The following is a 23,894-nucleotide window of genomic DNA, read 5'->3' as shown; positions in this document are numbered from 1 at the left end:
ATGGTGAGGAAAGGAAAATGTTCCCCTTTCGGATCCACCTTCTGGTCGGTTGGTTGGTGTGCATGAGGTCATGTGTGGTTTCCTCAAATGGAAACCTAACATTAATTTAACATCAAAAACAGACCTAAGGCTTACATCAGTGATTTTCTGTCCTCTTCAGAAAATGATATTTTTAATAAATTGAAGCAAATTACAGACTTAATCTTAAATCTTAGCATAAGTTTATAAATGTAGAATAGACAATCTAAATCATGATTAAACATATGTGGAAATCCTTAAGTCATGAAGGGATAAGCTGCTGTAAGAAAACAAAACAGACAAAATTCTATTAGTTTAAGCAAGTTTTAGTAGTGTATGGTGTGTGTATTTTGCATAGGTTAAGTTGTGTCCCTGACCACAGATTAGTGACTGCACATGAAAATGGCTATGCAAAACTGAATTTCCCATGAAACATCATTAGAATCAGCATGCTGCTCCTACAGTACTCATGAAGACAGCCCAAGGAGGTTGGCTATTTCTTTGCTTCAAGGGAGCAGAAAACCAACCTAGAAACTAGACATGATGAAAAGTATGTGGCTGGAAACATACTTTTGGGGTTTGGGTAATATTTGAAATTATTGAGAATATTTGAGGCCTTCCGTGCTCTGCCACCATAAATTAACCAAACACCACCTGTTATTAAGTGTTAGTTGGATCCGATGAGTTTTCTTGGCCTGTAAATTGAGCATGGAAATGAGTGTTTGAAGCAGTTGTGATAAAGAGTGAGGCGCAGGTGCAGTGTTGTCTTTGCTGTCTGGATGATTACAGGTTTATTAATGTTTTCTGTATAAATCTGGCTTTCTTCTCGCAGCCGTTCTGTATGTTTTTTTTTTTTACTTTATTTTAAGGGCAATCGTCATATTAGGTAACATGGTAACCAAAGTACATTTTACAACATATATAATTTATACAGCTCTTATCTAACTGCTGATGATACTACCCTACCCAACTCATAGTACCATCCCCACAGCTATGACCTCAGCACATAAGAGATAGATCCTTTCGAGGTCTTGCGGGCCCCTTTATCAAAATTTGGGAAATACTTAATGAATGACACGATTATACTCATTAGTGGCACTTTCGAGTTAAAATAGTGCATGGCGGCTGCTATCATGAATGACACAAGTCCTAATCGGCACTAATCGGGCTTGATAACGAAGAGTATGCACCCGAAATACTCGCAATACTTAACAGAGAAATACAGACAAAAAAGCCCACTAATTAGTGCGGAAAGTCATGTGAATGCCAGCACAGCAACGTACCTAGCAGTCAGTCCGCCTCCCTTCATTTGAGAGAAGAGACCGCCTACCAATAAAAACCGAACCTTCTCTCCCAATCCAGACAAAGGGGACGACGGATCCGCGGCGGCGCGCACTGAGCCTGAGCATCTCAGCACCTTGGTTTGATCCGACGCGCAAGAACGCACCGGCACACACGCGAGCACGCTCTCCAGATCTACCTGAAACCTCCACGCCAGTTAATTGTCATTGTTGAAGGGCGAGAAAAGGGAGATTGAACCCCGATTTTATTCGCAGCCTCGCCGTGTTCCCATGATGTCATACCTGTGGATTCTGCTATTAGGAATCCTGCTGGCTACGCACGCCAAGGCACAAGGTAATAATTTGTTTCCAGTTAATTCAGCGCATTCTTCAGCAGAACATTTCATGTGTTAGTGTTCATGGTGGCTTCTATCTATCTTTTTTATCTGTGCATCTATCTGTCTATCTATTTATCTATCTATGTCTGTCTCTCCCCCCGTCTGTCTATCTGTATGTCTGACTAACTGACTGTGCTGGTCATTATCTCACTGCCTCCATTTCTCCCCCCACCTTTACTCCCCTCTGGCTCTCACCTGTCTTTCTCCTTTTCTGTCTTTTTCTCTCCTCTTGCCTTTGCTTGTGTGAGCACAATTACCACTGTGTCTTTTGCCAGCCTGCCTGAATCCCTGTCACGTTTCAATTCAATTAACCTTTAGCTGATTAAAAAAAATCTATGTTATTATTGTTATTATCAGTTCTGGCTAAGCAAGTGAAAAGCCCTCCATCTTTATTACTATATTGGGGTTCCAGCTTTGTTTCCCAGACATCATCATTAAAAAAAGGTGTGTCTTGTCATGTGGCCATTTCTTTTTGGACTGGAGTTTAGGTCCATAGGGGTGTGGTGGTTCCATTGTTGTTACATAAATAATTATAATTGATTCCCGTTTCCCTCTTTCTGTTTCAATGTGTTATTGAGCCACATCTATTCTTTTCCTCTCTGCATCTCTCATTCTTCGTGTTTTCTCTCTCCTCTTCCTTTCCCTTCTCCTTCAGCTGGCCCATGGGCCTCTGCCTTTCCCCGCGGCATATGCAATGATTCCAGATTGTTTAAATGTGCAGTAAAACTCGCAGGAATAGAGGGAAGCATTGAGAAAGACACATAAAGTGAGGAAAAACTAAAGAGAAAAGTGGACGGCTGTTGGCAAAAGATAAAGGAACAATGTAGCTGATTGAGAGGGAAAACAAGGATACACAAGCAAGGGAAAAGTGCGACAAATTAGTTTTATTATCCTTATGCAAAAAAATTCAGTTGGACGTTGGTGCGCATGGATGCAATCTGGCAAAATCTCACTCTACCGGTTATCACCAGATAAACCATCAGAGAGGAACCACCTTCACACACACGCACACTCTCTCTCTCTCTCTCTCTCTCTCTCTCTCACACACACACACACACACACACACACAAACAGACAGACAGAGAAAGAGAGTGCTTTTTTCCCTTCTCTTTTCACACACATTGTCCATAATTGCAGAAGTTTAATGTGATTTTAAACTCAGTAGATGTTGGACTACTCAATCACAGAAAATCTCAATGGGTGTGTTTGCTGACTTGCATATGTGTGCACACCAATTCTTAGTCACACCAAAAAAGATGGGGCGCTAGCTCAGCTGTATATGTGCACATCAGTTACAGTGCGATTTATAGAGTTGAATGATAGGGAGTGTCAGTAACTAGATCCAGCCCCAGCTGCAGACAACACCCATCTACAGAACTAGTCTCAGCGCCTTACGCTTCCCGAGGGCCCTTAGCATCTGTGTGCGTATGTGTAGGTGGGAGTGGGGTAGAAGTTTAATGTACAGAACATGTGGGAGTATGGGTGTGCTTTATTTATCGGTGTGCGCAATTCAGCTAGAGAACATGTGTTTGCCTTAGAAACAAATAAAAGAAAAAAGAGCTGTGATGTGAGCCAGGTGTGAGTGCATGTGTGTGCGTGCGTGCGTGTGTGTGTGTGTGTGCAGACTTGTCTGTGTTTACACCTTCAACTGCTAACACATAAATCATTCTTTCGGTGGATAAGGGAAACCCACACCCATGCACACAAACACTCCACACATGCATTATCTCTATGGGGGCATTGTTAAGACACATGATTGGGGTAAACACAGCACTTTCTATCCCATAGAAACACAATAGAACCATACCTGTGTCACCTGGCACACATGCACAAATGAGTTCATGTGTATTTTTATAAGGCAGGGCATGCACACGCATTATTACTCATTCAGCTACACACAGGAAATCACACAAAATCTCATGGTAGGAACCAGAAAAGCTCGAGAGTAATGTCCTTTTTTACTTCATGGTGCTGGTAACGTGTTTCAGATTCCAATTTATGTAACGCACAGTCCTGTGTGTTACATAACTAAAACTCCATTAAAAAACACCTTTACCCTTCTTCAGTTTCCAAAACAAACAAAAAGAGAACGTAATAGGAATTAAAACAAATTCAGCTTTTTATTGTCAGGCTTGCTAGGGCGTAATATAAAATGCCAAGATAAGGAGTTCCATCACTGGACATAATGAACAGGACTTCAATCTACATACTAGTATAATTCCCAACTGTCCGTGTTATTTATCTTTCTACGATAAGATAAGATAAGATAAGATAAGATAAGATAAGATAAGATAAGATAAGATAAGATAAGATAAGATAAGATACGATACGATAAGATAAGTTTATTAGTCATTTCTTTACAAGGGGCTTTTCACAGTATATAGATTGCTATCTTTGATGTGGCAAATGTTTATACTAGTCCCCTTTCCTGACACAACCCTCCCAAGGATTTGTGTTTTTCTTTATTGATCCCGAACGAGCACGTGAACATTTTCACTTGTAGTATAACGACAACACTATCAAGGCACTTCACTAATGTCCTTAGCACATGCAAATTATAATATGAATATGATATGACAAAAAAAAAATGCTGCCTGTTTAAAAAAGCTGGCATAGAAAATTAATTTGTAATAACCGAGGCCAGCGGCTATGATCTGCACTACTGCAAAAAACTCACCAATGAGTCGCAGATACAGCCTGTGAAAATTACTGTATCATACCCAAACTTCTGCTCCTTAATGCTTTGTAAAATTCAGGTCTTAAACCTGTTTAAATGTGGGCCGGTTCTTTGTACCGTCCCACAAACACTATATCACTGAAAACACTGAAACTAGTTAACATGCTGTAAACTACAGAAACATCATTATTTAACACAGTATATTAATTGTTAGCCCTGCGACAGACTGGCGACCAGTCCAGGGTGTACCCCGCCTCTCGCCCTATGACAGCTGGGATAGGCTCCAGCGCCCCCCGCGACCCTGAAAAGGATAAGCGGAAGCGAATGGATGGATGGATATTAATTGTTCATAAGAACCACACCTCTTTGTGGCATGCTTTGCAATCACATATATTTAAGTGGAATTTCCTTTTAATTAAGTTCGTACCTTATTTCCCAAGAACCACTTTTCCTGGTTCCTTGTCATGACAGTTCTGTCTCTCTCTCTCTCTTTTTTAAAGCATGTTGATTTATGCCAGAGTGCCACCATGACAAAGCTGATGCCCATATCAGTTTGGTATCCTGAGTGCTATATTACAATTTCATCTTGGTTGAATTATATAGGCGAGGTACAGCATACTTCAGGGTGAACTCTTACATTTTGGCATAGATCCAGATGGCTGTTATCAGTCACTCTTCTTTCTAGATACATGTCATATAAAAAAGCAGTAAAGCAAACTGCCGGTTATGTAACACGGAAAGGTGAAGATGGCCTCAAAATGAGCTGTGTGGAAAGATGCTTATAAAATTTCTCTCACGGAGCTAGAAGTTGCCAGGAGTTATAGGCAGAAATATGTCTTTTCCAAGAGTCGTCAGTTTCAGGAGAGCAGCTAGAAATAATCAATTAACTGCCTGCTCATTGCCAGTATATTATTTGATATAAATGTAGTTGGCAGTTGACTGATTAAGTAATAATTCACTTATATCTAAAATGTTGAATACTTGCCATTTGTAGCTGCACAGATATTCAAAACAAGACATTTGATCATGTCACTCGGGCTGTATGAAATTATATCAGGCATTTCCCACATTTCCCACATCTGCTTTCATTCTGTTACCCAATTAAATTAGTCAGTATTTGAAAAAAAAATCAATCAGCAGTCTAATCAATAATAATAATAAAATTAATAGTGGCGGCATTCAATTCCAGTGACTCACAGCGACGGCATAAACCCAACAAGACAAGTTCTCTTCATTACACTCTAATTTTTGTTAATTAATGAGCTTCTGGGTGCTGTTAGAGAGATTTTTCTGCCAGTCTAATTGATAGTAAGATACGTTCCCACATTGGTGAACTGGTTTAACTTAGGAGCTTCTTTCTCAGGGGATATTTTTGCAGTTTAGCACAGTTGTTTTGCGCCACACAATAGCGTGCGGCCATGTCAGAGACACAGATGACTCATCAGCCTCAAGGGAAAGCAGCGGCAATGAAAGAGAGAGAGAGAGAGTCGAGACTTGGTGAAATGGAAGGGGCGATAGGGAAGGCAAGGAGTGAGAGCGCTTGGGATGTGCAACAGTTGGCTTCACTGCTGTGCTAACACAAAACAGGGCTCCCCTTACTCAGAGAGCGAGGGTGAATGGGAACATGTGTGCACATGAACTTCACACGTGTGTGAACATGTAGCTGTTTGTATGATAGGGGACAGGAGGGGAGGAGGGAACATTACATGAGTTTGTATGTATGCATGTAAGTGTTGCTGGACTGGGCAATGCTTATGAGAGAGGTAGTTAAACGAGGAAGTGGCAAACTAATAGATGGGAACAGAATGTTCTATGAAGGAGTTTGCATAGAGGGGTAGCCTCTACACACACACTCATAAACACAAACACACATGCACAAGAACTGGGGGAATTATATTATATCCTCATGTCTCATACACACTGCGTTCTCACACAAATAGAGACTCATTATTAGAGTTAATGGTTTGAGAGATTATTAATAAGATTGTGGCAGAAGGTTACTGACAGCTGTCTGAGGAACAGTTTGATGAATGTAGTGTTTTTTCCGTGCCTCATCATAGGTGTTCTGGTGAGACTCATCAACTTCAATCTTAACTTTGTTCCACCCCATTAGCCTGAAGTGGCATGCTACAGCACATCTTTGATGAAGACAGTAATTTCCAAAGAACTGATTAAGATAGTGAAATTGATACATACCACACATGTCCATGCGCACAATGTATGACTCTTTATGGAAACTGATTAATGTTTGTTAAACTGGTGCAGTGATATTCGTGGAACAAAGAGATTTTTTTCTATGATGGTTTCAGGAGCCATGCAGTGGTGCATGAGAGTTTGCATGTCAAATATTCATGCTGCAGTGTGTGTGTGCACTTGCTTTTGTTTGTGTGTGTGATTTTTTTTTCCTGCAATATGAATGTACATTTGTGTGGATGAACGGATTCAGGGTGTAGCCAGTACTTGTTACCACTAAAAGATTTTCACCCCGATGGAAATACTTTAGATGTGTTGCTGCTCTCCCTCCAGGCTTCGCTGATTCTGATACAATCTCACTTGGCAAGCCCAGTGATTCTTTATTGAAAATCCACCCTGCAATGAATAGCTCTTAAAAAAGTGGTAGAGGTATTTGATTAGATATTTTTAATCAGTCCAGCCTTAATATTGGGTGTTTTGTGAAAGAAGATCTGCTCAGATAAACCAGCATCAGGGTGCTGCTTACGTCAGCAAGCAAAGAACAATCAAGCCAGAGCTCACTTTACTGCTTGAGCTTGTCTCATGCGACGGGGGAATGTCACAGGCGTACACGCACACATCGCTTGTCACACACAGACTGACAAAAAATGCACATCTCTGTCATTTTCTCATTAGCACAGAGTTGCAATGCCAGTGGTGAGGTTAAGACTGCATTTGATGTGGAAGCAGGTCACAAGTGATCGATGTGTATGTCAAGCAGTTTTTTTTTGTTTGTCTTTAGCTGGATCGGTAGCATCAGGCACCAATCAGGCCAGGGTGTGGCTCTAAGTTTATGTATGTGTCATCTTAAACACCACTCAGATGATTTCAATGACTTAGAGGAACAACAGATGGAAGGCGATTAAGGCGTGCTGCTTTTTAATAATCAGCGGTTACACAAATCATGCCAAAATTTTAGTAGAAACTTTATTAATATATATTATTATATTAGAAACCAATGCGATATTCCTTGCATTGGTTTTCAAATAGAAAAGGTTCAAAATAGGGAATTGTATCATCGGGAAGTTCTATGGGTTCAAAAGCATGGAAAAATATTCTTTGAGACACTGAGGTGGACTTTGAGTTGCCATGCCTGCCTTTTTTGTTTGATTAAAAAAGCTTGTTGCACAGGTTCTGCCAGCTGTGGCTGTGGAATTGGCTTTTCCCCATCTGTTTCAAACTGATTGTCAGTATGTAATCCCACACTGTATTATTCTCTGACTTGCGTCTTTCACTTAACTTTGTGCAGATGATATAATCCCAACAGTAGAGCCATCTATTGAAACTCCCACATCTAAAGCAGATGTAGAGGTCATCGACCAGCATAACCTTGGGGACGTGGTCACTGCAACTGAGGTGAGAATTTGAGATATTTTGTTTGAGCTGTTCAGTCCTGGGTCCCTGTCAGCCGTTTGAAAATCTCACCTAGTGTTACATAGACGTTGCTTATTTAAATAAAATGTTGTGCCAAACAGGAAGTATTGCAGTCCGAGCCCACTGCTGACCCTGAGGCTGAATTAATCCATGAAGCAAATGCTGCAGATGTAAGCACAGAGCCAGTGCCTACAGATGCTCCTGCAGGGGAGGAGGATCAATCAGCGAGTCCTACGACTGGAGAAACAGAACCAGTTATTTCTGACGCACCTACAACCACACAAGGTGATTAATAGAATTACATATATGCACATTTAAAGCAATAATGAAACATGGTGCTTTTTGTTGTTTTGTTTCTCTTTTTTTGTTAGATAAATAAACTGCTGTCAGTTTCCTCACTTTTTAATACTTGGCATTCATACTACACTGTTGTTTTTATTCTTTCTTTTTTTTTTTTTTTTTACCGCTCTTGCTGTAAAATGTGTCAGGTAGTTAATATCTCACAGCAAAGCTGCAGTTTATTGAAAATAAAAATCTTCATTCTTCATTGTAGCAAAAAGCAGGTTCAACTTTTGCACTATTACATCAAAAAAATGATGTAACTTTGAAGGAATGGCTATTGTAATGTAAAATGTTTCTTACATGTCTTTCTTGTATTGTTTTTAACTGTGCAGCAAAACAAGCCCTAAAAGCCCATGCCACAGAATGCGGTAATTGGGCTATAAAAGGAAAAATCAGTGAACTAATGCTTCACTACTTCTGTTTCACTTCTATCCATGGCCAGCTGCTGATTCTGAGGATGACACTCCAGAAGCTACGCAAACAGCAGTTAATGAGGAGGAGCAACCTACCACAAATGTGAATACAACACCTGCTCAAGATGAGGTTAATACCATTTTTTAAAAAGTAAAACTTCTTATTCACATCTATTAAGGTTTGTATTTTACAGATGTCATTAATAGGTTGCTATGATAGTGAGTAAATGTGTCCTGTACTATGGGTTCATATGTGTTATAATATTTTTTTAATAGAGTGGACTCATAACAACAGTAGGTCTAGAAGCCAATGAGGAGGCACCAACTGATCCATCTGCTAATGAAGAGTCATCCACAGATGATTTCACAACCACAGATGAAACTGTCACTATAAGTAAGTATAGATATTCAAGTACATATTTTGCACACTCTTGTAAATTTTAAGAATGAGTATCAACTTCAGTGCTAAGACCACAGAGAAAAAGTTGTAAACAGAGCCAAGCACATGTATTCTGTAGATGAGGCCATCTCTTGAGTGTCTTTTATGATGTGATATTACACAAACTTCTTAGTAAAACATCACGTGCTGTCCCTTGTTTCCAGTATAAGCATGTATTTTGTGTGACAGTAGAACTGCAAGTCATAACAAGTAGTATAAAGAGACCTTTATATGCCTCATATATACACAAATAATAGCATACAGACAATAAACATACCTGTATTTGCCCTTTGCAAATGCAGGTCGGTTCTTTTGATCATATAACCTCTAAACAAGACCTAAAAACATTTTATTTTCCTTAAATTCAGTTATATGAAATGCACAGAAGCTTGCAAATTAAGCTGATGTTCAGAAATGTTCATTTACAGCATTTTAAATAGTTACAGAAATGACAGATGAGGATCTGCATAGCTTGAAAATTATTTGAGCAGAAACATTTTTTAGAGCTGTCCTTAAGATGATCAGTTGAATCTTGGGGTTTTCCCATAATCTCTGAATATGCAGCAGCGCTGCCTGTCCCTGAGCAAATCAAAGTGTTTGCTCAGAATGCCTTTCATTCTTGCAGTTTTGCTTTCTAGATTTTGGCCATAACTACATATTTAAAATTTGAGATTCGATCTCAACTGAGAGATTCTTTGATTCTGGGACTAATAAAATTACTCCTGACAGAACTTTTGCATTGTCACTCATTAAAAAATAAGTACATGCTGTAATGCTTTTTTGGGGTGTAATGTACTCTATATTTTTTCTGCAACTCCCTCTTTTCTGAACAAAATAATCCATCTGTGCCTTTCTATCAGGAAATACAATTCCCTTAGGAAGGTTCTGAGGTGGGATTTTGGCTTGGCTGATTTTATCTTCCAAATTATGAATGTCATGAGCCTGCCAAATGACCTGAGTAAAGGTTTATGAAAATAGAAGTGTCTCCTTTAAATTATTTCTATTTATCTTATAACACCCTCTTTCTCAAACTGGAGTTTGTGCTCTTTCATACTAAATGTTATGCTGACCTCATGTCAGTATGTCCTATTCTAAGGTTATGTTTGGCTTTACCTTTTTTTAGACGGAGATATTGTGCTTTAGCTTAGCTTGTCCCTAGAAGTGCAAGCATTGAGATGGGAAAGGAAGTTAGTAATTAGGACCAATTACCCTGGAAGAACTATTCAGACAAGAAGAAAAGATGTGGGGGTCAGAATGAGAGTAATGTAGGTTTGTTATTTAACATCCATCCTATCAATAAATTATTTTGGTATTTTAATTGTATTTGCTGTCATAATGTTATTAACAGAAAGAATAGGTCCCTAGAAAATAGGTCACTGAGGTTTCTATCAGTGATAAGATAATGCGGTGATCACACCCCACCCTGCCCTGCCAACACTGTACACTGAGTCCCACATGTTGTTTAAGTCACTTGGGTTTTCCCCAATAAATATATAGTAGGGTAAGGTTTTGTTCGTGACAGACAATATCCCTTAATCTAAGTCAACATTGGTTCACAAGATCACAGTTACACCCTTGGAGCTGACTGTGGTTCAGTATTTCAGTACTGAGAACACCTCTGCAGGGCATTCACGAGGGTCATGAGGAGAACAGAGTGTTACAGTGTGTTACATGTGTTTCAATATGTTTTGGCATTATCTAGATAAAATTCCTGTACAGTGATTGATTTTGTATTTCTGTTTATGTATGTATGTATTTATTTATTTATTTGTTTGTTTATTTACCAGATCCAGGGTTTAACATTGAGAAGACGTCAATTGCAGAGCAGGAAACACATGGTCAGTAATTGCTTATAACAGTTGCTGTTGAGTTTATTGTTGTTATTGATCAAAATAAATGGAGATGCACAGAAGTACCTGTCCAATACAGCACCAACAGATACTGATGGAGATTTAACCTAAAGTGTAGTTTTGACTGAAAATTTCAAATCACTACAATCTATGCGATGCAAAGAGAGTAGCATTGTTTACCACAGTGACTGTAGATCTTAAGGATCAGCTGTTATGGCCCCATCGACATGGAGGGCTACATGCTTTTTACTTCAATGTTTTCACAAATACATTGGCAAGATTGATTGACTGACAAACAGGCTTATTGATTGATTGATTGATTGATTGATTGATTGATCCATTCATTCATTCATTCATTCATTCATGCATTGTTTTACTGTATACAGGGTTAAGCCAGGAAGCTCCCGTGAAGAGCAGGATGGGACCACGGCAGAATTCAGGTGGTTAGTAATTGCTCATAATAATTACAATTCAGTGTCGTAACCAATAACCAAAAATGTCCAGAATAAGATATGATACAACACAAACAGTGCAAAGAGAGAAGCATTGTTTACCCCAGTGACTGTAGATCTTAGGGATCAACTGTCATGGCCCCATCGACATGGAGGGCTACATGCTTCTTGCTTGTTTTTAAAAACACATTGGGAAGATTGATTGACTAACAGGCTTATTGATTGTCTAATTTATTTATTTATTGATTGATTGATTGATTAATTCATTCATTTATTCATCCATTTATTGACTATTTTACTATATACAGTGTTAAACCAGGAAAGTCCCGTGGAGAAGAGGGTGGTAACACACCAGAAGTTAGGTGTTTAGTAATTGCTCATAACAATTAAAATTCAGTTTATTCTTGTAACCAATAACCAGAATAAATAAAGATATGAAACAATACAACCAGTACAATGAGATTAGCCCTGTTTACCACAGCGACTAGATCTTAGGGATCAACTATGAATAGTTGTATTTGTGTATCGAGTTGAGGCTTTTGCCTTAGCTGCCATCATCTAATTATCTATTATTTTTAAGTGGTGAAATTAGAGTCTTAAAGCCATTAAGATGTAAAATATTACAGGGGAAATTAGTGACAAAACTGTTGTCATCTTTGTAAAGGTTTTAAAAAAAATAACAAAGTTATTCCTCCACCAAACATTTTTTTAGCACTTGATCACTTGAAAACTGCATCACAGACTGGGGTTTGAGATGGTCCTCTGGTAGCTCTAGAACCTGGTACAACAGGGCTAATGCACCACATTCACAGTAGGTCTTGAGCAAGGGTTAAATTGGGATTTGAAACTTCTTAGAGTACTTATTATTTCTGAATAGTGGTCAATATTGTAGTGGGTGTTTAGCCTACTGTATAGTACATCTACCACTGAATGTATTCATATTAACACAGTGCAAAATAGGTGTTCATACTGTTAGCACCTCCTGTACAACATAACCAGCAAGAAGTGTATAAACTATGCATGATTTTGTTTAAGTCAAACCAAATGCTAACCATTACTGTGTAGTTAAATGTGACTGAGCTCGAGACGCTGGCAGCACTCATTTAAATCCAATGAAAGGGGGACAAAAACACCATGTTATAGTGTGTTAGATTTGTGATATGTATTCATAAACATCTGATAAGAAATTCCCATTCCGAGAATAATTTTGCATTTCGTTATTGATCCACGGTATTTGTTAAATTTATTTAATTTCTTTTTTTAGCACCTCTGTCAAACGACGAAAATAAAAACGAAGATGGTTGGTATTCATTCATAACTATTATGGTTGAATTTATTGTTGTATCCAAACTAAAAATGTCCTGTGTATGTACAAAGTTAACATAGCAATCAGGGGCTAGTAAAGTGTAGTTTGGTTTTCATAAAACATTCTTCTCATTCCTCTTGTCTCTCTATTGGAAGAAGGCTGTTGGTTCAGTGCCTTGCTCCCATGACAAGGTGCTGAACTGACTTGTTTTACAAAAGCTTAATCACTAACCTTGCGGCAATATGACAGAAATGTGGGAACAGCAGATTTTCCTGAAGCAGCTTCTCAGTTCCCTCCTGAAATGTGAAAACTCGAAAATAGTATAATCATTTATATACTTGCGAAGGGCGAAAGACTCCTCTTTAGTACACTGTTATTAGCAGCTTCTTCAAGTCGAAGCAAGTAAAGGGCAAGGATGATGTCACAGACATATACAGACAGGCAATGCAGAAGGAGATAACAGGGTTGTTTGAGTGTGGATAAAATCAAAGATCAAGTTGTGAAAGAGCTGGAGAAAGTGTTTGTCTCTCTCTCACTCTCTCTGTGAGATATTTTATCGCTCTGATGCTCTAAAATCAATATCTTTGCCATCTTTGTAACTGTACATATGGGATGTTTCATACAATCTTGTGTATGCATGAGCGTGTGTGTGTGTTTGTACAGTCTAGTTAGGACAGAAACTTTAGAACTCTTAATGCCCCTGAGGTTACAAGTCACTGTAAAGAGAATAATCTCACCTTTCTTCTTTTTTTCCACTTTGTCATTTCAGCAACAATGCTTTACATGCATCATTAGAACATTTAAATAATACCTTCTCTCTCCTTTCTTGTCTTTCTGTCTCTCTTTAGTGCCTGCTTTGGGTGCCTCAGGGAGTGATGGTAAGGATTTTATTTTTTCTGTTTGTCTTTGTGATCAAAAATACGCATGATAGCAAAATATTACAGTGCAAATCCTAGTCAAATACCGTACATAGGATCGTAGCCGCAGCAGCAGAAATCTTTTTTAGGGGTGTGTCACATCGAATTTTATTGGAAATGACTTGAATTTCAGTATGTGAAACAGTAGAATTAAATGTTCATATCAGAGCAGATGAAAGGATACAAACAGTTTACCATGAACAACTGAATGTGATGTTGTTGTGTTGCTAACTTTTTGTGTGTTCTCTCTTCTTTACAGCAGATCAACAGCCCCAAAGTGAGTTCTCTCTTCTGTTTTCCTGTTTTAAAGTAACAATCCACGTGTGCCACAAACCTGCATGCAACTTAGTTGGCTAAGACTCTCAACCTTTCACCATAATCTCTTTCCATATTCACTGATCAAAAATCTATTCAGTTCCCAACCTGCACATACACATGAGCATTACTCATTTGTAGCATTGCTAAATATTCACTGACTTCTGGGGCTCACAGCGTCCTGAGCACCACTTCTGAAGTCTGTGTGCACAAGACACAGACTTCAGAAGTGAATCGCTGCTGGGCCAACTATGACTTCACTGTGATGATTATTCCCAGAATGTTTTGGTAGCAAATAATCCAAGCCCCACAGCAACACCCTGATTACAACCCCATTATTGATCGGGTCATCTCAGTCACTTTTAACTATAATCTGTTTACATTGTTTTTCTAACACTACAGTTAAATTTTGGAGTTTTGCCTCTATGCACTGCTCAGTGGATTTTAAATTAAAGAGTCAGACTTTCAATTTTGAATTATAAACATTTTTATACATAGGCCCCATTTTTAGAGGCTCACAAAGACTGTTTTTATTACTTGGGCGATAATCCTTTGAAGTTAGTGACTGCCTAAAGCCCCGAATCCATGGACACCACCAAATGTCACATTGCTTGAGATGCTGTGCTTGGTCTTTACTGAAGCCACCCTCAGTTGCTGCCTTCAGTAACTGAAAATCTCTACTGGGTTGATATCAGGTGACTGACTCGAATTTCTTGCCTTGAGAAACTCTTGGGTAGCTTTGCAGTATGCTTTGTGTTTTTATCTATTTGCACTGTGACGGGCTATCTGATCAGTCACATCATCAGTAAATACCAGTGGATCCGTTCCCCTTGGTAGCCATACATGCCTTTGGATCATGAGCTGTTTCTATTTTACTTCATGCTTTTATAGTACTAGTTCAGCTTTATTTAATCTGTTCCATGTTTGTCAGACCTCTGCAGGCTGTTTTAGATGTTTTTCAGCAAAGCTAATCTGGCATTCTTGTTCTTGAGAAAAACCAGGGGTTCACACCTTGTTGTAAATGCTGTGTTCGTGAAGGCATCTCTTGATTGTAGACCTTGAAAAAGGCGCACCTACTTCCTTGAGAGTGTTCTTGACTTGGCTAGATGTTGTAAAATGTTTTCATTAACCAAGTATAGTGGCTTCGATTGACTCTAACAAGCTGTAATTCCGAAACAGTTAATGCTTTGAAGCCAGCATTTCAATCGCATATTGATTGTTCAATTTAGAATCCATTGTAGTGGTAAAGGGAGGTAAAACTTTAATTATTATGTGTAGTCAAGTAGCTTTGGTAGGTTTGCATGTTAAACCTTCCTTTCAAGTTTAAAAAACATCAAAGAATAATTTTATAAAAGAAGCAAAAGCTGTAGAATCTACCAAATGGATTCAAGGCTTAACTCACAAGTGCCCAAATGTTTAATTACAGGAGTGACTCTATTGAAGATATGGAAAACATATCTCGATGATAGTCAGTGTCGTTTAGTATTATTTCATGTCAATGCCTCTGTTCAAGAAACAGTTGTGTGCCAGCTGTATGTGATGCGTTTATGCACATTCATGCTCATACACGTCAGTTTCCACCCACCTTTACTTCCTTTTTCTGACTCACTATACTCTCCAGTTTCATTCCACTTAATTTAACTGACTAATTCCCACTTTTTATTCGTCTCACTTTTCTGACTCATGCCACTCCCTTGCTTTTCTCGCCGTGAGCTCTGGATCTCCTGTCTTCTTTTATTCTTTTTTTTTCTTCGAACTTGTCTTTTATGCCTCAACATCAATTTCACCCCGTAGCACTGAAAGTCTCGCTGTCGACTCAGGCCACAACAAGACAATAAAAGCCTCGCCTTTAAGTTGGAAACACAACAGCATGAAATCATGTGCCAGATATATGTAGTGTTAGTGTAGCCACCTATTACAATGAGTTTGATGGGGTTACTTAAACCTTTTTGTTTGTTAAAAACATTATTTAGATGCACAATTAATTACATTTACTCACAATTTAGCCAATTCAGTGATGTATGTGCCAGTACCTATACTTGGCTGTGTGCTGTCAGACAGCATGAAAACTATTCATTTCGGTGTTGTCATAGTAACTGGGTTACAGGTGCAGACAGATTTCTGTGAATGCACACTGTGAATGCTGTGGGAAGTTTAAATGACAGACGAATGAAAAGGAATCAGAAAATTCTGGAACGAGATGATGCAGCCTCGCTCTCTCGCTCACACACACACACACACACACACACACACACACACACACACACACACACACACACACACACACACACACACTGTTGCTTGCTCTTCATCTCTCCCTCCCTTCCCCCTGTCTGTCTCACACACACACATAATTCACACATTATGTCATGTCAGTGAGCTTCTTTGCTAAATTGATATTCATTCTTTCAACTGCAAAATGGCACCCAGTGCTGACACTCAGTGTTACAGTTACAGTTGTTATAGATGAATTTTCACAGATCACATTAATGCTCAGACCAATAGGTTTACAGTTCCAGTGGCATGTTCATAGGATACTGCTGAACTTGACTGCACATTCTCTGCTGGTATAACTTATCTTTATTTGTCTGTTTGTTTGTTTGTTTGTTGTGCTACAGAGGCCAGCTCAAGCTCTTTAGCAGCAATCCTTAGTGCGATTGTTGTGTCTGCAGTGGGAGCAATCGCTGGATACTTCACCTATCAACAGAAGAAGCTGTGCTTCAAAAATAGACAGGGTAATTATCTGATCCTTTTGTTGCTGGTGGAAAACTAATTAATAATAATAAATCAAAGGGAAAACTCAATTTATACAGTAGTTACCTTAACTGCTGTACGCAAGGTTTGGTATTTGACCAGACAAGAAATTCTTCTTGCCCCTCATCAACAATGAATGAAGTGTATGCCAAAATTGTGTTTGTTGTTCAGTTTGGTGCCCACATTAGCAACAGAAGAACTGCTTATGTCCAAGCTCTTTGAAATGAATGCCAACCCCCATCAGAGCTTCAGATCTGTTAAGCTTTAATGACACTACAAAAGAAAATTATTCATCTTTTATCTGAATCTCCGCTTTAAATCAAGTTTCATCCTAACTGTGCCCAGTGGGCAAGGTGTGTGTTTGTTACTTGTAGTCCTAAAAGCACGGGTTTTCAAGTTTACCAGTTCTTTTAAATTCAGCTTTTGGCTCCCTTTGGTGAACTGTTGTCAGTAACATACGACTCACACCATCCTCGCATCCTGCATCCTATTACTGCCAGTTCAGCAAAGTTTTCATTTGCAGTCAACATGAGTAATAGGGCATCCAGTTATAGCAGTGCAGGCCAGTAGTCAGATTCAAAGTAATTCTTTTAATTGGAGCATTTAGAGTAATAGACAATATGTGTTTTTAATTTGATTAAACATATTTAGACATGCAGTTTTCCTCTGTAAAGAGCAGAGGTGGTAATTGCAGCTAGTTTCTGCTTCATTAACAATAATTTAAAAGACTTCACGAATAGGTATAAGTTTTCCACTGTGACACAAAAAATAAGAAACTAATTTTCATGGTTTGGATAATAAATAATAATTACCCCAAGAAGTCAAGATCCTTAGAAACTTACACTTCTGTATAGCTGGTGAAGCAGTTTCACACTGAAGGAAGATGAACGTTTTCCTCATATTTGAGAGAAGGGACGCAATAACTTGATGCTAATTAGTAGAAACATTATTAAGTTAAATCATAGACTGTATACAAAGGATGCGCATATCCACCATGATGTCACAGAGTGATTGCGAATCTTAATTTTGAAACCTCAACTTTAATAGTATAGCTGTATAGGAGTTCTTCATTTTGATCTTAAATGAACAAACTTGGTGATTAACTTAGGTCCAGTTCAGTTGTTTGAGTCAGCAAAAGTGAAGCCTAGCAGACAGGTGGTAATACAGTAGTGCTCACAAAGCCAAAGTCCTTTTTCATGCAAACTATAAGCCTTGTGGAGATCTATGAGCATATATTCACTTTTAATTGTAGCCTTAAGGAATTGCAATTTTTTTGGGCAATTGCGCGTTGGCTTCATTTTTTCTGCTCTGGAAGTTGTTGCTTAAATACTTGCGAAATTCAACTTGGCAGTACAACCTTGCAATTGAGCAATGAGTTACCACGTTTGTTTTATTCGCTTTTCTCTGACTGTCAATCTTTGTGACTAGAAGCAGACCCTGAGGCTCCACACAAAGCTGATGCAGCAGAGGCTCGGTCAGATCCCCAGGGTATGACAAAAACACACACACACACACAACGAAAACGCAAAGAACACATTTTTGATATAAATATTCACATGTAGTACTTTAAACATGTTAACCATTAATCTATTTTTTCCTCCTTTCTTTATTTACAGTTCTTAGCAACCTTCTGAACTCCTCCTAGACCTGAAACGATCACCTTACCGCCCGGGCCAACTACAGTCTAGCAAAGTGGCAATCTCACTGTTCGGCTCTATCCTCTGTAGAGCTAAATTACTGTGAGGCCCCAGAGTAGGGCTGCGTGTTTCAGTCTGAGTTTCTATGTCTGTATGTTGCTCTACACGAGTCTGCGTGGATGTGTCTCAGTGTGCGTGTGAATAATATCCGTTCATTCTTGTGTGTGCATAAATGTGGAAAGAAGGAGCTAGATAAAGATCATGTGATCTTTAGGGCTTTCATTATTGTTATAAAAAATGTATTAAAATAATTGGTCAAACACTCTACTTTAAACCAAATTATTATAATTTTTTTCAGAGTGGCCATTAAAGAGATTTAATCTCAATTTACGTATAACCATAAAATGGATTAATTATATACCTACCTTTTAATTTTATTTATATGGCTACTATTAATTCAATGTAAATATAAAACAGTAACTGAAATCGATGTTGTAGGTGTTTAACTTGTAATTGTTTCTTTGGAATTTTATACAATTTTTCCATTGTTGAGCTGCCCGTATGATTTTAAATCATTTAGATAAGACATTTCTTTTTCAATTATCTATAGTACAGGTGCAGGTTAACTGGATAACAGGGGGACACAGTAGCAAGCATTTTGTGGATTCTGGTTAGGAGCTGTGGTAAAGCATTTAAAGACTAGTATTCTTGGGATGCGTGGTCAAATGTGTTTAGATGACCACCGATGTCACTGAATGTGTGTGCTTGTTTTCTGATAGGTGAAGGGGCTTGATTTAAAATCCTGTTAAGTGCTGTCGTTTCTCCTCGGTCGGTTGAATACATTAAAAGATGACACAAATCAAATATAGCCTAACATTCAAGTCATATTAATTTAGGAAATACCAAAAACAAGCCAACAAAAATATATTGTGTAAACTTACTAAAGTACGATGAAGTAAAGTCTAATCCAGTGTTGTTTCTGTAAGTGGATGAATGGTCACCTGACATGGACAAATTCAATGGAGGTCATGTAGTAATGTATTAGACTTTGTTCTGATGTAGTTTGTGTGTAGTTGTGAAGCAGTCTTTTTTTTTCTCTATAGTGCCTTTCACTGACACAGCCTGGCTTGAACAATCTACAGACACACAGAGAAGATATACAGGGTGACAAATTAAAGTAAAAGCCTAAATGCCTTTGTTGCTGTTTCAAATTTACAAAGTTCTGAGCTATTCTAAATTTAAAACATTTCATTTTGATGGCTGAAGTCTCTTACAAGATGAAAATATACCCATCCAAACTGCCTGTTTAATCGCTTGGTAAGAATGAAAACAATGGGATCCATAAACTATGGACTTATCAGTCCGAGATCTCCCCCCAGGTCTCCAACAACGTTATCAAAATACATAATGAGGGAATATTTTTTCAGAAGAATATTGTTTTATTCCTCCAACAGTTCCAGAGACTCACCAAACTGATGTCAGTTTGGTGTGATGAACTGACTTAACACTTTAAACACCCTTAATGCTGGGTCAACCTTTAACTTTTTACCCATCTGTTACTGAGAAGACAAGCAAACCAGTAGGAGGCTATAACAACGACGTGTTCTGTATTCATTCTTAATCTGTCGGTTACGTAGTTACATATTTTTTTTAAATTAAACTGCTCATGCATGTAAAATAATAACAACTCAAACATAACAGCTGCTGTATGTGTGTCCACAGTCGGGCCGTTTGCAGTCTTAGTTATTTTAGCTAATCTTGCAATCTAAACTCTTTCAACCACCAGATGTAAAACTCTTCTCATTGTGTGTTTCTTTATTTGAGCAAGCCAGCCTGTAACAGTGTATTTTTATTGTTCATGTATCCACATTACAAACGCCATTCACTTGTGATTTTTTTATAGGAATCCTTTACATTTAGCAGCCGTGCCTCGGAGCCGACAGATTGTCTTTAGCCAACTTGTTTGCTGTGCTATTTTGTTAATATTATTGTAAAATGCAAAGGATGCAGCGCTACTGCTTTTTTCCAAATGTAGCACACACACACAAAAAAAAATCGTAACTTCTGAATGTCTTTTTTGTTGCCTTGAAGTTTTGTACTTGCCCTGCTCCCTTTAAACTTTGATATATGGCTATAGAGGCTGCATAGTGCTGCAGGTCATGTAATGTGTGTTACTTGTAAAGCACCATATAGCTGCAATACAGGACAGAGACTGTTGCTAACAGCCTAGCCTCAAACTGAGAAATGTTAATAATCTGTGATCAATTTCACTCTACAAACTGTGGGTCAGACGCAGTGTCAGCGATCTGCCTTCTTAACCTGTAATCTGTGACAGACAAAAGCTGTTTCTCTTGTAACACTGAACTACGTGGATAGTGTATCAGGAGTGACAATGCACAAAAAATACCCACTCAACAATAATAATACAAATAGGACTAGCCACTGATGCCTTCAAAATACAATTTTTTTCTTTAAATGCATTACTGCCCTGCAGTGAACAAAAGCACTGAAATGACCTGCGATGCTCTTTTAGATAACTTCCTGTAATGGAGACTCGTACAATAATCCAGAAAAATTCGATATCTGTTGCTTGCACTGAGGACATCATGGTCAACAATACATTTTGCTGAAACACTCTCGGTCAATAATTCAGTCTTATTTATATTATATCAATTCACAACTACAGTCACCTGATGGTGCTTGATCCCAGCAATACAAAGTATCAGAACAAAGCATTCAAACCAGAATGTAAACCTTGAGTGTTGTAAACTCATTGGGTCCTGAAGTGCACTTGCCACATAACACTAGGGCATCAATCATGGCACTGACCAGTCCTGCCTTATTCCTTATATGCTCTTGAATATTCCTGATAGGAAAACAAACAATAATGTCATCATGAAAAAACGACACAGCGACACAAGCAGAGATTTTTTTGTAATCTCAATGGGAGAAGCACGTTCCTATCCTGTATACATCTTGATTTACTACACATATATAGACAGTTCATTTGTTCTTCTTCTGACTTCCTGTTTATTTAAATATTCTGTGTGGTTTTTGTGTAGGAACTGTTTTTTTTTAAATTTTTGTCATCTGGCACTTGTGTTCTTCTGGAGTTGTGTAAATAATGTTTGAGGAATCAATTAAACAGTTTTTGTGGGATTTTTTTTTTCTTCTTTCATTTTTAGCCACTGTTGATAGACTAGCTCATCACTTTGGTATACATTAAAAACTCTTCAGTGATGTAATGGATTATTGTAGAACGGACATTCAAGGTCACCAGAAGATTAATTGAATTAGCACCATCTAAAGTTATTGTAGTTTGACAATTACTTTGGTTTATGCCAAAATACATTAGTATTTAAATTTCCCATTAGTCAAAGCAGTGTTTGTTTTTATTGCTAATTCTACAATGTCTGTTTTGTTTGTTAATGTGCTCAAATCTAATGGCAAACATGTAGACTGGCCACTTCATCTGGTACACCTGTTAACACAAATTTCTAATCAGCCAATCACATGCTGGAAACTTAATTTATTTAGGAATATAGACATGGTCAAGATGACATGCTAAAATTCAGAGTGTCAGAATGTAAAAGAAAGGTGATTTAAGCTACCCTTTTGGTGCCAGACAGTCTTGTCTGAGCATTTCAGAAACTCAGAAACACCACAACCATCTCTAGGGTTTACAGAGAATGGTCCAAAAAAAGAGAAAAGTTCCAATCAGCAGCAGTTCTCTGAGTGAAGATGCATTATTGATGTCAGAGATCATAGGAGAATTGCCAGATTGCTTTGAGGTAATAGGAAGGCAACAGTAACTCAGATAACCACTTGTTACAACCAAGCCACACAGAAGAGCATTTCCAAAAGTGCAATTTATCTGCAATTTAACAGCAGAAAAACACACTAGGCGTTGCTGCTGTCAGCTAACAACAGTAAAGTGAAGCTAGGATTTATGTAAGCTCACCAAAACTGGACAATGAAAACTGAAACTGAAAACATGGATCTATCCTGTCTTCTAACAACTGTTCAGGCCAAATGGTGGTGTTATAATGAATATAATATTTCCTTGGCACAGTTTCAGCCCTTAATACCTACTAAGAATCACTGAAATCCCACAGCCTGCCGCAGTATTGTTGCTGACCATGTCCATCCCTTTATAACTAGTGTATACATCTTCTGATGGCTGCTTGTTGCAAGGTAACAAATCATTTCACAAAGTTCAGATCATCAGAAACTAGTTTCTTGAACATGACAATAAGTTCAATGTACTCAAATGGCCTCCAGAGTCACCAGATCGCAATCCAATACAGCACCTTTGGCATGTGGTGGAACGGGAGATTGTTGTCATGGATGTGCACCCAACAAATCTGCAGCAACGGCATGATTTTATCATATCAGTACAGACAAAAATCTCTGAGGAATGTTTCCAGCATTTTGTTGACTTGATACCACAAAGAAATAAGGCAGCTATGAAGGCAAAAGGGGGTCCAACCAGTAGCAAGGTGTACCTAATAATGTGGGCAGGGAGTGCAATTCTGTATGGTAAACACCAATGCCCTATGGGTCTTATGAGCATGTGGTTGTGACCAATGAGTAAGCTTCAATTACTGTTATTTTACCATACATACGATATAAATACAGTAAAAGTTATTCTATTTTGTGTTTGTGGCTTTTTGTGTATGTGATCTGTCGAAAAGTTAATAAAGTTCAGTGAGAAAAAAAATCTTAGATATGTCAGGTATTTATAGAAAGACAGCCACACAATAATTATTCTCCCGTTGCAACTGATTTATTGTGACAGGTCTATAAAGACACACCTGATCAGTTTCTTAGAGATAGAATGTGGGAAGTTCCATAATGTTTTCTTGGTAAGCAAAACACACCTATCTTCATGAACACACTTGGTACCACCACCACCCCCACCCCCGGCATTACGCCCACACCAACCGTGAGCCGTCCAATTAAACAAAGCAGTGACTATGGAGACGAGGTAGTGACTAATAGAGTTGCTCCCAACAAGTTAATCAGGTAGAATGATTTTTCATGAAAGGTCTTGTTTTGGTATCGAGATGAAATGAGTCATGAAAAATACAAGAGAATAATTTAGTGTAAAAATATCCCTCACAAATAGATGTTCTGAGGTACAACAAATGCCCTATAAGTCCATGACTTTATTATATACTATAAAAGAGCTATAGTTATGTTTTTGACATCTATTTCCCATTATAGTTTGCAACATGTTGCATTTCCATACCACTTAAACTGGACTGAATAACTATTCATTGATCATAACTTTGAAAAAATAATAGTAGATAAAGATATGTAAAAAGTACGGAGCCTCGCAAGGGACATGGGAGAAAAAAAAATAAGACGGACTTTTGCGAAATCTCGCAAAATTTTTGCGAGATTCCGAGTTTGTTTTGCGAGATCTCGCAAAAGTTCGTCGTCATTTTTTTTTCTCCCATGTCCCTTGCGGGGCTCCGTAAAAAAGTG

The 23,894-nt window shown here is 38.3% G+C and overlaps 1 protein-coding gene across 15 annotated transcripts; it reads left to right on the top strand.

Annotated features, from left to right (window-relative positions):
- The first annotated feature begins 1,368 nt into the window (after window positions 1-1,368).
- Window positions 1,369-21,563, top strand: LOC146500825 (uncharacterized). Of its 15 annotated transcripts, XM_085135868.1 has the most exons (15): window positions 1,369-1,653; window positions 7,855-7,961; window positions 8,081-8,264; window positions 8,764-8,864; window positions 9,011-9,128; window positions 10,961-11,011; window positions 11,410-11,463; window positions 11,784-11,839; window position 12,303; window positions 12,740-12,775; window positions 13,630-13,659; window positions 13,958-13,975; window positions 16,632-16,748; window positions 18,196-18,255; window positions 18,384-21,563. In XM_085135868.1, exons 1-15 carry the CDS (start codon window positions 1,590-1,592, stop codon window positions 18,410-18,412), a joined length of 1,026 nt encoding a protein of 341 aa, XP_084991994.1. In that variant the 5' UTR covers window positions 1,369-1,589; the 3' UTR covers window positions 18,413-21,563. The 15 variants fall into 15 exon arrangements, with proteins under 15 accessions (XP_084991994.1, XP_084991983.1, XP_084991986.1 ...); XM_085135857.1 differs by lacking the exons at window positions 11,784-11,839; window position 12,303 and having other exon boundaries at window positions 11,410-11,466; window positions 18,199-18,255; XM_085135860.1 differs by lacking the exons at window positions 11,784-11,839; window position 12,303 and having other exon boundaries at window positions 1,370-1,653; window positions 13,961-13,975.
- The last annotated feature ends 2,331 nt before the right edge of the window (window positions 21,564-23,894 follow it).

The sequence above is a fragment of the Neolamprologus multifasciatus genome, chromosome 16 (genome assembly GCF_963576455.1).
Source record: "Neolamprologus multifasciatus chromosome 16, fNeoMul1.2, whole genome shotgun sequence".
NCBI lineage: Eukaryota > Metazoa > Chordata > Actinopteri > Cichliformes > Cichlidae > Neolamprologus > Neolamprologus multifasciatus.
The sequence above is the reverse complement of the archived record's forward strand: the minus strand, read 5'-3'. Positions and strand labels throughout refer to the sequence as shown.

Coding starts and splice junctions, on each gene's coding strand:
- LOC146500825 (XM_085135868.1), top strand. CDS start 1,590: ATGATGTCATACCTGTGGATTCTGCTATTAGGAATCCTGCTGGCTACG. Junction 7,962..8,080: donor ACGTGGTCACTGCAACTGAG/GTGAGAATTTGA, acceptor TGTGCCAAACAG/GAAGTATTGCAGTCCGAGCC. Junction 9,129..10,960: donor AGATGAAACTGTCACTATAA/GTAAGTATAGAT, acceptor TTTATTTACCAG/ATCCAGGGTTTAACATTGAG.